Source organism: Hippopotamus amphibius, chromosome 4 (genome assembly GCF_030028045.1).
Source record: "Hippopotamus amphibius kiboko isolate mHipAmp2 chromosome 4, mHipAmp2.hap2, whole genome shotgun sequence".
Taxonomy (NCBI): Eukaryota; Metazoa; Chordata; class Mammalia; order Artiodactyla; family Hippopotamidae; genus Hippopotamus; species Hippopotamus amphibius.
Genome location: NC_080189.1, coordinates 136,100,668 through 136,116,025, shown reverse-complemented (window position 1 = coordinate 136,116,025; position 15,358 = coordinate 136,100,668). Strand labels below are relative to the sequence as shown.

The window sequence follows — 15,358 nt, the reverse complement described above, 5'->3', positions numbered from 1 at the left end:
GCAAAGTCAGTTCCAGCACGCCCTGTCACGTGCCTCACTGCAGAGTAAAGCAGCGTCCATCTGGATTCTAATCACACTTCAAAGGTGTCACAGTTACTAGGTGCATGGCTGCCAAGTACACTCTATCGCAGTGTTATAATTAGAGGCATTTTTTATTTAACTAAATTATCTTTAGCTCTTTATTTCAAGCACTACAGTTTGGAAAGTCTTACCCATCATAACATGTCACATTTATGTACATGACACCCATCAGAAATCTTCCAGGAATTCCCACATCCCGCTCTGTACACAATAGCTCTATATTTATTGTTCCTTTGATATTCAGAATCTATGCCTAGTTCTAAATGCGTGCAAATTCCTAGTGAAAATGGTCAGCAACAAAGGAAACATCTTTTATGATAAAATCACTTACTGAAAGTCTGTACTACAGAGTTCCCTTTAAGATGGTAAACTGCATAAGCTATATTTACTTCTCTCTAAATCCCATTAAACTCACAGATTGTAAATTTCAAAACAAATGAATCCCTAGCAGTCTTCGAAAACAATAAAGGGTACCACTGCCAAATCAAAAGAGTTGAGAAATTCATGGAAGATGAAATGCATATGGCCTCACGTCGGTAGGGAAATCCAAACAGAGAACCACAACTCGAAACAGGTGGAGGGCAGGACCGCGGCTGGTGTGAGCTACTGCTCCCAACAGGCACAGAAGATACTCCACATTAGAGAATAAGCAGGTCAGGAGGGACTCCCGGAGGTACCAGTCAAGGGACAGACATGGGAAGAGCTGGGCCACGCTTCCTTCCTTCCTGAGCCTATAGGGTCATCTGACCCCAGGACACAGCTTCTGCACATGTTCTTTAAACGGGTAGGAACCCTCTCTAAAGAGGGTTCCTAGCACGAAGGCCATGAAGACATGCAGAGCAGAGATTCAGGTAACTGCTCCACAGGGGTCATGGCTGCTATGAAGTAGGAGCAATAAGAAAAAAAGATGTTATCAGAAAATAAAAACAAGATGCCGCAATTAAAATTGCACTAGAAAGGTTGAGTAATAGAATGGAAGTGGCAAAGTTGAAGACTACGTTGGTGACCTGGGAAAAAAAGTTGAGGAAACTGTCATAAAATAAAGAAGAAAGATGAAAGATGTGAGAGGAAAAGGAGAGGACCAGGGAATCCCAGGCCAAGATCATTTCAAGGTGAATTTTCAAGCCTTCAAGGTATCAGAAAGAGCTGATCCATGTTCACTCAAACTTTTCTAGAGCAGAAAAGATGAAATACTTCCCACGAGACCAGTATAGCTCGAAAATCAAAACTCTGCAAGCAGAGCACTAGAAAAAAAGAAATTACAGACAAATCTCACTTGAGAATTTTGATATAAAATTACTAAATAAAATGCTAGTAAACTGAATCCAGAGATCTCTTAAAAAGAATGATATATTGTGATGGAATAGAACTTTCCCCAAGAATTCAAGGCCAGTTGAACTAAGAAATTTCCTCTAGATAGACAGATTAAGAGGACAACTAGATGATGCTCTTAAAAACTGTGGAAACAGCATTTGATAAATGCAATAACCTATTTAGTTATATGTGTGTTTGGGGGTGGAGGGATCCCTTATTAAATAATCTAGGAATAGAAACAGAATCCCTTAACTTGACAAAGTGATTATACCAGAAGCTTTCTGTGAAAATTACACTTAATGGTAAAATATAAGGAAAATTTCCCTTAATGTCAGTCATCACTGCTATTAGTCAACATTGTTTTGGAAAACTTCATCAGTGCAATGCAACAGCTGGAGGCAGGGAGGAGGGGTAAGAGAGAGGAGAATAAATACCTAAAACTATTACTATTTGAAGGTTATATGCTTGCATGTCCTTTGACAATCCAACTGGATATAAGAAAAATACACAAAACCCAACAGATCAGTGATGACTCATAAAATTTAACAGACAAGTCATCCACAATAGAAACAATAAGAACAACAAAATAAAAGATCAAGTAAGTAACTTAATGAGAAATATGCAGACCCTACGTAAAGAAAAACTACAAAATGTGTTGAATATCATGAAAGGTGATCATAATAAATGGAGAAATAACCCATGTTCCTGAATGGGAACACCTGAGATAATAAGGCTATTAAATTTGGTGCTATTCTAATTTCCAATGGAATTTTTAAAGTAGAATTTGTCAAACTTATTCCAAAGTCCAACTAGAAAAGTACACTCAATAGTCTAGATGTGAATAGTTTGAGAAAAGGGAAAATAAAGTAGACACAGCTCACCAGATGTCAACATGTACAACAAAGCTACAGTCGTGAAAACAGTGTGCTACCGCCAGAGGGGTACCTTTTAAGTTTGATGGTTACAGTACAGTCTAGACATAGACACACACACACACACACACACACACACACACAGGGAAGCATTTCAAATCAGCAAGGAAAAGTGCACGTTGTGTTGGGACAACTGGCTATCAATTTGGGGAAAAAATCAGATCATTACCTCACACCATTTATAAAAACATTTCAGGTAGATTATGAGCATATAAGCGTACAATTAAAATAATAAAAGCAGTAGAAAAAAACGTAGAAGCAAACTTTATAATCTTGGGAGAGTCTTCCTAAAATGACACAAGAGAAAAAGGAACCCGTGCAGATTTAACCCAGGGTCCTCTCCCTTCTTGGCACCCTCCCCCACCTCAGGGCCCAGCACCCCGGGCAGGTCCTCTCTCTGCTACCAGGGGCTCCCTAAACCTCCTGTGAGATGTTCCCCCGTTGCTCAGAGCCCACGTTCTGTTTCTAATAGAGATAATATGGTCTGTATTTGACTATGATTTTCAGTAAACTGTGGGCTTCCTTCTTTCCCTGGAAATGTCACAGAATCTCAGATTATCAGAGGTAAAAAGGTACTTACAGATTATCTTGTCACAAGCCCTCAATTTATGGCTAATGGAACCAAGGCTCTGGTCAATAAAGGCACTTGCCTTCGAACACATACCAATTGCTAGCAAGTCTGGCTGAATACAGAGCTCCTGATGTCTAAGGCAATGCTCTCTGCTCTTTACACATTATAACTTCCTGTGGCTTAAACTACAAGTGGGTAACTTCAGGTCAGGTAAGGAGGGTGGATGGAGAGAAAATTTGGGCACAGAAAGTCATTTTCCAAACCACAGATGAAGCAGCAGATATTTAACTACAGTAAAATATAAATTAAACTTGTCATGCTTCCACTGGCCTCCAACCCAGACCTTTATACTACCATTTTAATTAAAGCACCTCAGAGAGTGAGGTCCAATACACATCACTCACCTTCCTGGGTCTTCTCTGAGCTTCCTACTAGCATTTCACGGAGTGTGTGTGGGGGGGTGGGGATTAGGAACAGTATTTGTCATGAAATCATAAAGTTGAGCTTTTTTGCATTTTCCTAATGAGAGAAAAGTTATTGTAACTATAAACTAAAATTTTACTGCTTCAATCATAGTAACCGTGAAATAGTCCTCAAACACCTTTCAAGATAGTTGCGAATTACTATTCCAGATGATTTATGTTTATACTTTTTAAAGCACATTTAAAAATATATATATAAATTTAAAAAAAATCTTCTGGAAGAAAAAAGTACACAGGTTAGATAAACTGGAGGCCCCAGGGGTTGTGAGCAAATCTGAACGGGTGCCATGATTTCTGAATAGGTCTAAAGTAAAGGAACCCAGGAGACACAGTAAAAACTAAAACAAGACCAATCGCACTACTGACAAAGTTGTGAAAAAACTCCTTGATCCAGCTGGATAGATTTAGCAGCCCAGAAGAGAAGTCAAGGAGGAAAAAAATACAGCAAGACTAAATGCAGCCAAGATGATAAAAGAAAATGCAAAACAATGATAACACTCAGCCGTGGCTGCAAACTAGGGAAGGCCAGTGGATTCTCAAGCTGCCGTTTAGCTCTGTGCTGGGCGAAGACATCACAGCAAAGGCACTTGGCACCAGGCAACTTCTGGTCAGGGATTTTACGTTCAGAAATGTAAGACCCAGTAACATCTAAGGAATTCCTGTTCCTGCCAGATAGCCATCCTCTTGCCCCGAAGCCATGTGACAAATGATCCTGAATACCACTCTGCCTTTTACGCATCTGCTGTCTAAATCAGCATAGAAACTGGAAGCAGCGACTCTGAATTCTGGCCTCAGCAAAAGGGTACATTTTAGTGTCATAATGACAGTCTTGGCAGAACAGGGCATTCTTACTTGAAATGTCTCTGCCATACTGAGAGCTTTGTCCATCGTAACCTGAGTCTGGCTCGACTGAGGGACTATCAGTTCTAAATTTTAAATACAGGGGCAGCTACGTGAAAGCTTAAAGAGCAACTCTTTCTCGGAAATCCCACTGTATGAATGGTTGTCTCTGACTACCTTTCAGCGCTTTAAAAGGTTTCCTTTTCATTTGCATTGCTTTTCCATTTTAATTTTATCTCGTCCACTGGTCCTCTCAAAATCGCTATTCTAAAAAACATTATTCTCTTCATTTAAATGAAGCCCGATCAAAGGCAAAATTGCTTTATATAATGGTACCAAAAAGGGAACACAGTCTTTCTATCAAAGATGTCCATCTCAGTCACTGTATCAAAGAACTGAGTCAGTGGGCAAAGGGCTATTTCCAACCCCGTCCGCAGTCCAGTGATTGTGGGAGACACCGCACGAGCCCACAGTGCCATCTGGCCACACAGCGAGGTGCTGCCCAAGTCTGTGGCACAGTGCCGTCTACACGGAAATCTAGCTTTTCCTACATGCATAAGTGTCTGATCTGAGGAGATGCTACAGGCGAGTCTGACCCCAAAGCACCTCAGTGTTACCATCCTGCACGGCAGCGTCCTACTGGCCTGCGAAAAAAGACTCGATGTTGTGAGAAGCTGAGGAGTGGATGTTGTTACTTAAAGCTGAGAACAGTCTATCTTCCCCAAACCACTTTCCAATTGGGCTGTTAGTATCACTCACATTTTTTCAGACCACTTTCAGGTCATGACTCGAGGTCTCCAGGGTAGACCCACAGCAGGGGAAAGATACCACTGGTCATTTTCAAAAGCCACTTTGTTTTCCCAATTATGTGCAGTTCTACTACTACTACTACTGCTATACACACACACACACACACACACACACACACACACACACCCCCAAGAGATTTTGCCAGCAGTAGTAACTGTTAGAGACCTTCTACAAACCATTCCTCTTTCCCTTAGTAACACAGGGAGTCCCCAGGTACCAGATGTCTATTACAATCTACAATCTACCAATGTGTGAAGACCTTTCCACTGCAGCCATTAAAATAGATTTTTTAAAAAAAATGCACACATACACACACTTATCCTAAGTTCTGAAAAGTTCAACACTAATGACAAGCTTTTTAAAATAAAAGTCAATTAAGTACCTGAAATTGCCAAAAGCCACAGGCTTACTATACCAATAATCAGGATCACATTTCCAAGCAACCCAGCAACTTGCATACAAAACACCCAACAATTTCCATGCCTAGCGTAGAGCCCAAAGCAATTTTCTTATCTGCAAATGAAGGGATTGATCTGGAAGATCCTTTAATGTTCACTGCTGAATTTATAAAAATCCTTGACTGTTTTCCTCTTTAGTATAACGGAAATAAGGTAAATTAGGTAACAAAGAGAGGAAAGGTTCATTACCCAGCTGCTATTTAAACATGCCACCCTTCATTTAAGCTGAAAACCATGAAAAAATTCCAATGTGAAAACAATTGAACAAAATGAACAAAATTATTATTATTTTGCTTCCTCAAAACGCACAATTATCAATGATATAATTTCTAATAGAAAACAAGAACACAAGCTCCCCAAATTTAAAAGTACCAAAATTCTGGGCTAGAAGAAAACACATATTTATCCTGAGCAAAAATTCTGTTACATCAACAAGACAAATTTTGACACAGAAAAATACCTGTTTAATTTTAGAAACAAAGTAGGGAGGCAGAAGGGAAAAACTAACTGTGACTCACCAAAAAAGAAAGAAAGAAAAGAAACCACTTCCATATTCATTAAATAGAATGTCTTGTTATTTTCACAGACAGTAAAAACTTTCTGACATCCTTTTCAGTCCCAGGCTGGAGAGGTGTCAGTGGATCTTGTTTGGTCTTGTCAGTGTGTAAAGAGTTTACAAACCTGACTAAATTTAGAATTAGTGGGAGTTAGGCACTTATATTCCTTATACATAGAAGGGGGAAAAAGGTCCTTTTATGCCAGCTTTGAGTTTGGCTTGAGTTTTTATGACTTATTTAGAAGCCCTAGGGAATGAAAAAAGTCTCTTAATGGAAATACTGACACAGTCTTAAATACAGTGACATGAACCAGCACTTCTATGAAACTGCACCAGGTGTGACTGACCACTCCAGTGCAGCTGAAATGCATAGTGTCAAAAAATCAATTACGATAGACTGAATGCCAGGAGGTAGTCCTGCCTACATATAGGGGATATACCCCTGCAGGATCAAAATGTCATGTTGATAAACTTGTTTTTAACAGGAAAATGGGTAACATGTATGGGATCTTTACTCCTACATGTGGAGGAGAGAAATTTCTGCATAGATGTTCTCCAATTATATCATAGTATTAAAAATAGTCATTCTTAAAAAAGCCAAAGTGGTCATGTTAACCCCAAGAGTGAATGGGGCCGAAGAGTTTAAATTATTGGATCTAAATCTGCGCTTTTGTTTCTTAAATCTCACCCACAAGGCCATGACCTAGATAAGTAGACAACAGATATCATTACTTAGTGAAGTCAAATTCGTAAAAGTTCCCTTTCTTTTTACTTGCCTGTCTGCTATACTGTTTATTCTTCAGTGGATTTTCTTTAAACCAGCTAAGCTTTTCCATTTATCATCCTTGCATTTTCCTGAAAGTCACTCTTTTAACTTGAAAATCAGTTTAGTTTCATTTTATACTTTCTAAGTTTTTACTTCGACTCTCTTAAACATCTCATAGTTTTAAGCTTCATTCTGTTTACTTTTTTCCACCGGTTTTCACTTTTTTTGCATTTGGCTTTTTTTTTTTTTTTTTTAACCCATTTAAACTTATTCAGGACCATTTTCTTTCCCTTGTCATGTTCACAGACACAGATCAACATATACATGCGTACATTAAAATGTCTTTCATGATTTAAGAGGCAGACAGACTAAGTCATGAGAACACTAACTCATTCAACTTAAGACACAGTTCAGAAGCAAACACGTGAGAGACACTATTAAGTGCTAGGAGGACCATAAAAATGAATAAAATACCATTTCAGGGCCTCAGAGAGCTTTTAATACACACAAGGCAGTGAGTATCAGCACGAAAGGAGAGGATGCGGCTGCATTTCGGAAAGCAGCCTGCCTACACTCAAATTTGAAAACAGTGTTGCTATCATTCTAAGGTACCACATGGAGGAAACGCAATATAAAAGGACAAAAAAAAAGTCAGGATCAAACCCAGCCCTAAAAATGTGTACATTTTCTAAACTAAGCTGCCATATATTTTGGATTTGTTTGTAAATCAGGTTGTTGAATGGGGCTGTTAAGTCTCAGCGTCTATATATAGACTTTTTCAGGCTCTCACATGATACCAAATAACAAGGAAAAGTGAATGAGAAACTAAGCCCTGAAGGAGCCAGCAAACTGCTTGTGCCAGTATCTGTTCTCTTTTTCTATTTCTGTCTGCCACGAATCTCTGTTTTTAACAGTAGGTGGAACACTTATGCAGTTTCATTTAAATTTTGCAAGTGAATTCATAAAGAAAATTTACTCTCAAAAAATCAAGCTAATGTGCATTTCAGAAGGAATCCATGTGAACGTGTTTTGGCATCATCATCACTGATAAATATTTAATAATCTATAGTGTTCAGCATATCATGCTTAAGTTTTAATAATTCTACCCCAAGCTGCCCCAACAGTCAGAATTTCTATAAGTCTCATTTCAAAGGTTACTGCTCTGGAGTAAGTAATTAGGAAAGATCCCCTTTCAAAAGGCTATCAGAAAGACATGGTTCTTTATTCAAAGGCATCAGGAGCAAGTTTAGAGCTGCGGTTAATCCTAAAATGACTGATTTGAAAGGGTGGAAACATATAAAAAGCCACAGGAGGAGGGAGTTTAGAGAAGAGGGGGAGGCTGAGGCACACCCCACATGCTGTGTTTCATACTGTACGTCCAGGAGAGCAGAAAATTCTATCTTAAAATCGGTCCTTAAATTTCTATCTGGAAATTTCACTTAGGTGGAAAACCTCATTTCCAGATGGTATCTGATAGGTGAGGTATGATTGTAGTAAAGATACAAGACAAAAAAATTGGATAACCTTTCAAATATCCTTTAAATGTCACAAACTGGGCTGGTGACAGAGGGTTTTATTATCCTCTGCCTGGAGTACATCAGCAGCCATTCGCAGGCCAGGAAAAGAATGTCTGGAATCATCCAACAGGGCTAAGCTTAATCCTTCACTAAAAACAAGGACGCGACAAGCACAAAAAGGGAAATAAAAGAAGATGAAAGTACCCAAAGTTGACTTACTGGTCAACAAAATTCCAAAGAGAAACTAACTTGTACACAGAAACCCACGCTGTCCTTAGCAGCTGACTCTTGACAAAGCCTTCTCTCAACTACCATCAGGCTCTCTTTAAGCTACCCCCACACACCTACAATTGATGAAACAAATTAGGAGTGAGTATTCACTGCTCAAAAAGATCTGACAAGGTAGTTCTTTAAAGCTTTCCTCTGCTTTGTTTAAACTACGATTTCTTTGATGAGTAGCCTAGCACAAAACCCAGGGCTCCAGTGGGCCTAGAATGCTGTCTGTGGTGTGAAAGCGTGAAAGGGCACCTCGTATGTGAGTGACCTGTGTCCCAGAAGTGTACTGTGAGGGCCACTTCTCCAAAGAAACTATGCTATAAATTAGGGTTAAATCCCAGCCTAATCCAATCGTTTATTGAACTCATAAGCATCCCTGGGTTTTACTATTGATAATACCAGCTTAAATTCTAAAGTACACAAATGTACAGGAAGAGAGCAAAAACAGAACATCTCCACCTTACCCCCCGGGGGTCATCATTAGCCAAGAAAAAATATTTGGAAATGGCATTTAGCCTTTTGTCATTCTCCCAGACTTACTTTCCAGCGCCTCATTTGTCTTTCTCCGGTAACCGAAGTCCCTAGTTCCCTCATTTTGCTCCATTTTGCAGGCCATTCAAATGGACTCCACCTCCCAAAGAGTCTTGTGCACTGAATAAATGACTTCTTTCTGTCCATCAAAATCTCCATTTCTTCCCCTCAGTGAAGTGGAGGGGAAGCTAATCTGATTAATTCTCACTAACACAGAAAAGAGTTCTATCCGCCAGTATGTTTTTGCTATACCAGATGTGTATAATTAAGAGGGATTTTAGGTGGTTTAACAAGATGAAGTTGAAACATTCAGCCTTGTGGGAGCAGAGTAAATTTATGAATTATATACCGGGGAAGCAGTGGGGCTCAGAGAGTAACCATTAGAATGTACTAGCCATTTATAAGTTGATCATTTGTGAGCTGCGAAAAGAAAGAACAGAATAGGAACTTGTCCTCGTGCCAGCAACAGAGCAGGGAAGTTCACACGTTTTATTTCAAGACTTGCCTGACTTTCCCTCATCAAGTAAACTTCTTAGAAATGTCTCTTCTCTCCCTCCCTGAAGAAGGAAATTTAATAGGCTTGGTTTGGGGGTTAAATTAAACTCGAACCCTAGTTAGGAAAGGCTCTAGCAAGGACTCACTCTGGAAGATGTTACAGATGGCAGATGGCTCCTTCAGGATGGCCCCATCTGGGGAACACGTGCCCTGAGTCATCAGGAATGGAGGTGAATGAGATGATAGAGTCCTTACCCCGATGCTTCAGAGAGCAGACTCACCTAACGACTAGAGACTTGGAGGGCAGTTTGCAATGGGAAGTCACTCTGTCAAATATTTTGGAAATTACCATCCATTTTAGCCTAACATGATAGGACTGTAATTTTAATTTAGGTGTCCTCATCCAACAGATGACACTGAGTGACTAGATTTTCTTGCGTATTACTTAACTGTATTTAGAAGCAATAACCTTAATAATTCTGATCAATTCTAATGTTATAACTGCTGCTGTCAGAATACTCATTGCGAGCCTACTATGCCCCTGAAAAAAGAACATCTTTTCTTTTTTTCCTGCGTGATGTGGGAGACTGCAGATTACACAGAAATATGTACTGTCTACATAAAATCAATAAAAACACCTGTATCTACTTGGATGATGCCTAGTAATATCTTCAATTAGGATTACTGCTTTATAATCTACCAGGCTTCTCCCTGCTAGAATTTAGCAAGTAAAATGAAATTCAGTGATACATTACGCTCCCAAACACCACCTCTTTCTTTCACTTGGCTTTTTGACTCCGTATATTTAATGAAATGCATCATGAGACAGCAGCTGTCTTACAAAAATGGATGGAAAAACAGATACAATTTCTTAGCACAGATAAACTAATAAAATATATTTAAAGGTGATCTCTTCTGAAAAAAAAATTAAAAGCTGAAATCTAGGGTGGTGGAGTGGATGCTGTTTAGGTGAGGAAGAAACGACATAACCAGAAGGAACTGAGGGAACTCAGAATAGCCTGTATGCCAGAGAAAACCAAAGCAGCTGCTCAGAAAGTATTCCCTGAAATCCCCTGTTCTACCACTTATGCACGACTGCTAACCTAGCTACAACTGCAGCAACACTGTTACTCAGTTCCCACAGAAGACAGCCATTTATTGTTTTGGTCTGAAATTTAGTAGACCTGTCTGAGACCAGCCGGTCTTTCTTCATTTTCCATCCACAAACCCCCAAATTTTATTCTGTTCTTTTTAAGCTTATACATGTGCACCAGAAACCAGAAGTTAATGTGTCTAGGCTGCCATCTCATTGCTTGCATAACTAAAAGACAGGTTTTTATTTAAAAACAGAATTTGGCAAATGAATAGTTCATAACACGGACCAAGTGCACTTGGAATGCTTTAATAAAATAAATGGCCAAGCCATTTCACTTTGAAAAGCATCAACTATACAGGCATGCCAGTCCCTCTTTGACTTTACATTTTTTCACCTTTGAAAACAGCATGCATTTTCAGAAGACCCAGCACACAAACGTCATAGCCACATGACCTTGTTTTTACTGGGCAACATAAATTTACAAGAAAAAAAATTTTAAACAACAGACCTTCAATTACCCTTCCTTATCAACCTGTAATTTTTACTGTTTTTACCTTTCTTGTTTTTGTCCATACACGCTTGTCATAATTGTATTCAATGTATCCACAATTAAAATTTTTTTCACTTAACACTACATTATCAATATCTCCTATGTTGTTTCATTGTCAGTATCAGTAACACAAATAAAAATTTTGACTTTTATGTTATCTTAATCTGGTTTGGGATTACGATAACATTTACATTTTTAAAAGCTGAAATACTTCCCATGTTTTTATACGATCCAGAAAAATGTATAAAGCATAGGAATTAATTATTTCTTCAAAGTTTGAAAAAAAATCTAACGCGTCTATCAAGTCACCTATCAAGTGTTTTGGAGACTGAGTTTACTAAAAACCTTAATTTTTCCTGCAATAGCAGTCATTTAAAACTTTTCTTATTATGAATTAATAAATTTAATTTGTGTGGATAATAGCAATTCACTTCATCTGTACGTTTGCATACAGTACAGTGTCAAACAATTGTGCACAGTACTTTATCATAATTTAAAAAAACCTTTTGTTTAACAACTATATCCTCTTTCTCATTTCCAACTTTAATTTGTGTCAATTTTTGCTTGTTTCTTTTACTACTGACTTCAAAGAGAAAACTCTTATTTATTTTTCAGCCTTCCATCTTACCGTTGTTTTCTCTCTATTCTTTTTCAATTATACTTGAATGACTTGATTTATTTCCCTTTATCTCAAAATAAACATTCTGTATTACTTACAAGTTCTGGTCTGGCCACATCAGTTAGGTATTAGTACACAGTTTTAAATTTTTTGTTATTGGCTAAATTATCTTTTATTGCACCTTTTACTTCTTCCTAGTCCCAATTACCACTTACAAGGCTATATGCATTTCTGAGTGTTTGGAGTTGTTTTCATGGTTGGAGTTGGAGATACAAACAGAAAATGAGATTGTCATTAAAAACGTATTGGGATTGTCTCTGAATCCTCAGATAGTGTTTCTTGTACATATTTGTAGACACTTGAAAATCAGATTTCTGGCTAAATAACCTTAAGGATATATTAACTTTAAATTTCTTTATAAAACTCTGTTGTTCACATGTCAAGGAGCCTGACATGTGAACAACAGATATGATGACATGATGTTCTAAGGATGAAATGCACTGCTGGCAATACACGTAATATGTGTGATACTAGCAGTAATAGTCATCTAGCAGTAGTCACACTCCTCCAACCCCTTATGCAGGCTCAGCTACACCACTGAATCTGGAGAAGAGTAACTAGCTGTGTGTTCTCTGTCTGGGCTTTCTTATCTGTGACATAATGTGGCTGGACTACATGCTTCCTGAAGTTAATTCCAGGGGCAACACTTCTAAATCTCATTGCCTGGCATTTTCAGGACCTGGACTCTACCTATAGCAGATGCAGGACACACATAACCCTTTGTACTGAAGCGATTTGCTCACACACTCTTTATAAGCAAAGCTCTTGGGGGAACCGAAGTCAACAGAGAAAATTTGACCAAACTTGCCACTCCATCTGAAAGTTGTGGACAGGTAAAAATTGATTCATTATTTCCAGACTAAAAGTGAAAATTTTAAAGCTATTTATCAGCCCTGCTGGGGCTTTTCAGGAATAAAAGTGAAATTTCCAAAGCAATTTAAGCCACTTCTCATTCACAAACGTCTCGGCACCCATGCTGGTTTGTGTTCATTTTCCATCACCATAAGCAATCAAAGAACTTATGAGAAAAGATGGAATATAAAGTAGTTGCACGGCTGGTTATAATCGGGACATGCCTCCATTATAATTTATTCATAAAGCTAATATATATCTCCTCTAAGAATGTTTATCATGAAGATTACAAATTTTTATTAAAGATGAAAACTTCCCAGTAGACCATCATCTAATAACAAGTGTATCTGCTAATTAAGAACAAAACGAAAGCTTTCAAACTGAATTAGGGGCCATACGTGCATAATCTGATGCACAAGCAATAAAAATTATGCCTTTACACCTGTCGAAAGAAAGCCCTCTGCTGCAGCCTGAATTCTGTTTTAAACAAGCTATCAGGAAAAGCACGGACTTACCTGTGCGATAGACGAAGTTGCCCTCGGTTTCTGACGACGAGGGGGATACCAGTTCGTCCTCAAATTCATTGGAACTAAAAGATCCCGAGTGGTTTCTTTGCCTTGTCTTTCCCATCATGGCAGCGTTCGTGACCATGACGTGTCTCAAAGAGTCGTTAAGGTAACGATTCAGCAAGCTGCTCTTGTATTTGGGGGGCGAGACGTAGTCCTCGTTGGCCCGAGACTCTGGCCTCACTCCAGCTTTTACGACTGAGCTCTCGCTTTTAATCACAGGATGGTGAACTGGACCACTATAGCCTCCTTCATTCATGTGGTTTCGTGGGGGGTTTTCTCCATCTAAGGGGTGAAATATCACCAGGTAGGACTTACACACACTTTTCCCCAGCCACCCAATGGTTACACTTCATGATTTAAAATACATATAGGAAGAATATGTAAAGTGTATAAAATTATCTTTGATATTTAAGATTAATTTTTAGGCAGAGGAAAGCAAGAATCTAGGTAATCTCTTACTTCAGTATTTTAATTTTAATGAACTTTACAGAAAATGTTACTCTGACACATGCTAAATCTACGAACAAGAGGAAATGGCCATAATTTGGTTGGTCCTTTATAGTTCTGTAAAAGTGAAGTCACCTCATGCAATAAAAAAGAACCGTTACGGCACCATCCTGTTTTGTGGGATCAACCCTAAAAACAGCGACTGCAGTAAGTGTCTCCTCACAGAGGCACAGCAAAGAGAGCAAGATAGAAATATCAACAAACCTTCAGAACACGAGTCATCACTGCTCACACTCAGCCGCTCAGCGTTCCCTTGGACGTATTTGTTGTACAGCTTTATTCTTAAGGCCCAGCTCAAATCCGGCTGTCGAACAGTATTCTTAAGCCGACGTCTTGCATTAGCAAACCAATTTGACACCTATAAGAGTTTTATTTCTCAATGAACATGACATAAAAAATTACCCATCACACAATTACTTTCCCAGAAAGGACCTAAGCCTCTCTCATAATCGCTGATCATTACATATTCTCAGGACATAACAGAACTGGACATTCATATCCGTTCACTTATTCATTCAACAAATGGGCTGAGCACTTACTACACAGATTGAGCACTAACTGTATTCTGGGAATAAAAAAAATATTAAAGGGCTTTGCCATAAAATTTTCAGTCTAGTAAGAGAGGGAGGAGAGTACCCAAATAACTCTAATATCTATTCACAATAGCTGAGACATGAAAGTAACCTAAATGCCCACTGACAGATGAATGGATAAAGAAGACAGGGTCCATATATACAATGGAATATTACTCAGCCATAAAAAAGAATGAAATAATGCTATTTGCAGCACCATGATGGACCTAGAGATTATCATACTAAGTGAAGTAAGTCAGAAAAAGAAAGACAAATACCATATGATATCACTTATATGTGGAAGCCAAAATATGACACAAAACAACCTAACTATGAAACAGAAACAGAATCACGGACACAAAGAACAGACTGGTGGTTGCTGGGGGGGGAGGGGGTTGGGGGAGGGGTGGAAGGGGAGGCTGGGGTTAACAGATGTAAGCTTTTATGTACAGGATGGATAAACAACAAGGTCCTACTGTCTAGCAAAGAGAAGTATTCAATATCCTACAATAAATCATAATGGGAAAGAATATAAGAAAAAAGAATGTACATATATGTATAACTGAATCAGTTTGCTGTACAGCAGTAATTAACACATTGTAAATCAACTATACTTCAATAAAAAATTAATATAGGAAAGAATATGATACATGGCTTAAGAGGCATTAAAATACAATGTAATAGGAGTGCAAGGGAAGGAGGGGTTACTTTGATGTGACTCAAGACTTCATGAAGAATTTAAGCTAGATTTTGAAGGAATATGTCAGGGATAGTGAGTAGGAACGTGTGTTTCCAATAAAGAAGACACGGGAACAAGTATAAGTCCCATTCCAGAGACACTGGTAGGTAAGGAAGAAGGAAGAATGTGAGATGCTCTTGAGTTATCAAACCTGTGTAAGAAGTG

The 15,358-nt window shown here is 38.6% G+C and overlaps 1 protein-coding gene across 1 annotated transcript in view; it reads right to left on the bottom strand.

Annotated features, from left to right (window-relative positions):
* Positions 1 to 15,358, bottom strand: part of MKX (mohawk homeobox) — a 65,011-nt gene that overhangs the window by 34,546 nt on the left and 15,107 nt on the right. The window contains exons 3-4 of the mRNA XM_057733363.1: positions 14,087 to 14,240; positions 13,322 to 13,657 (exon numbers count right to left, since the gene is read on the bottom strand). Coding sequence (XP_057589346.1) covers positions 13,322 to 13,657; positions 14,087 to 14,240 — 490 coding nt within the window. The remainder of the gene's footprint in view (positions 1 to 13,321; positions 13,658 to 14,086; positions 14,241 to 15,358) is intronic.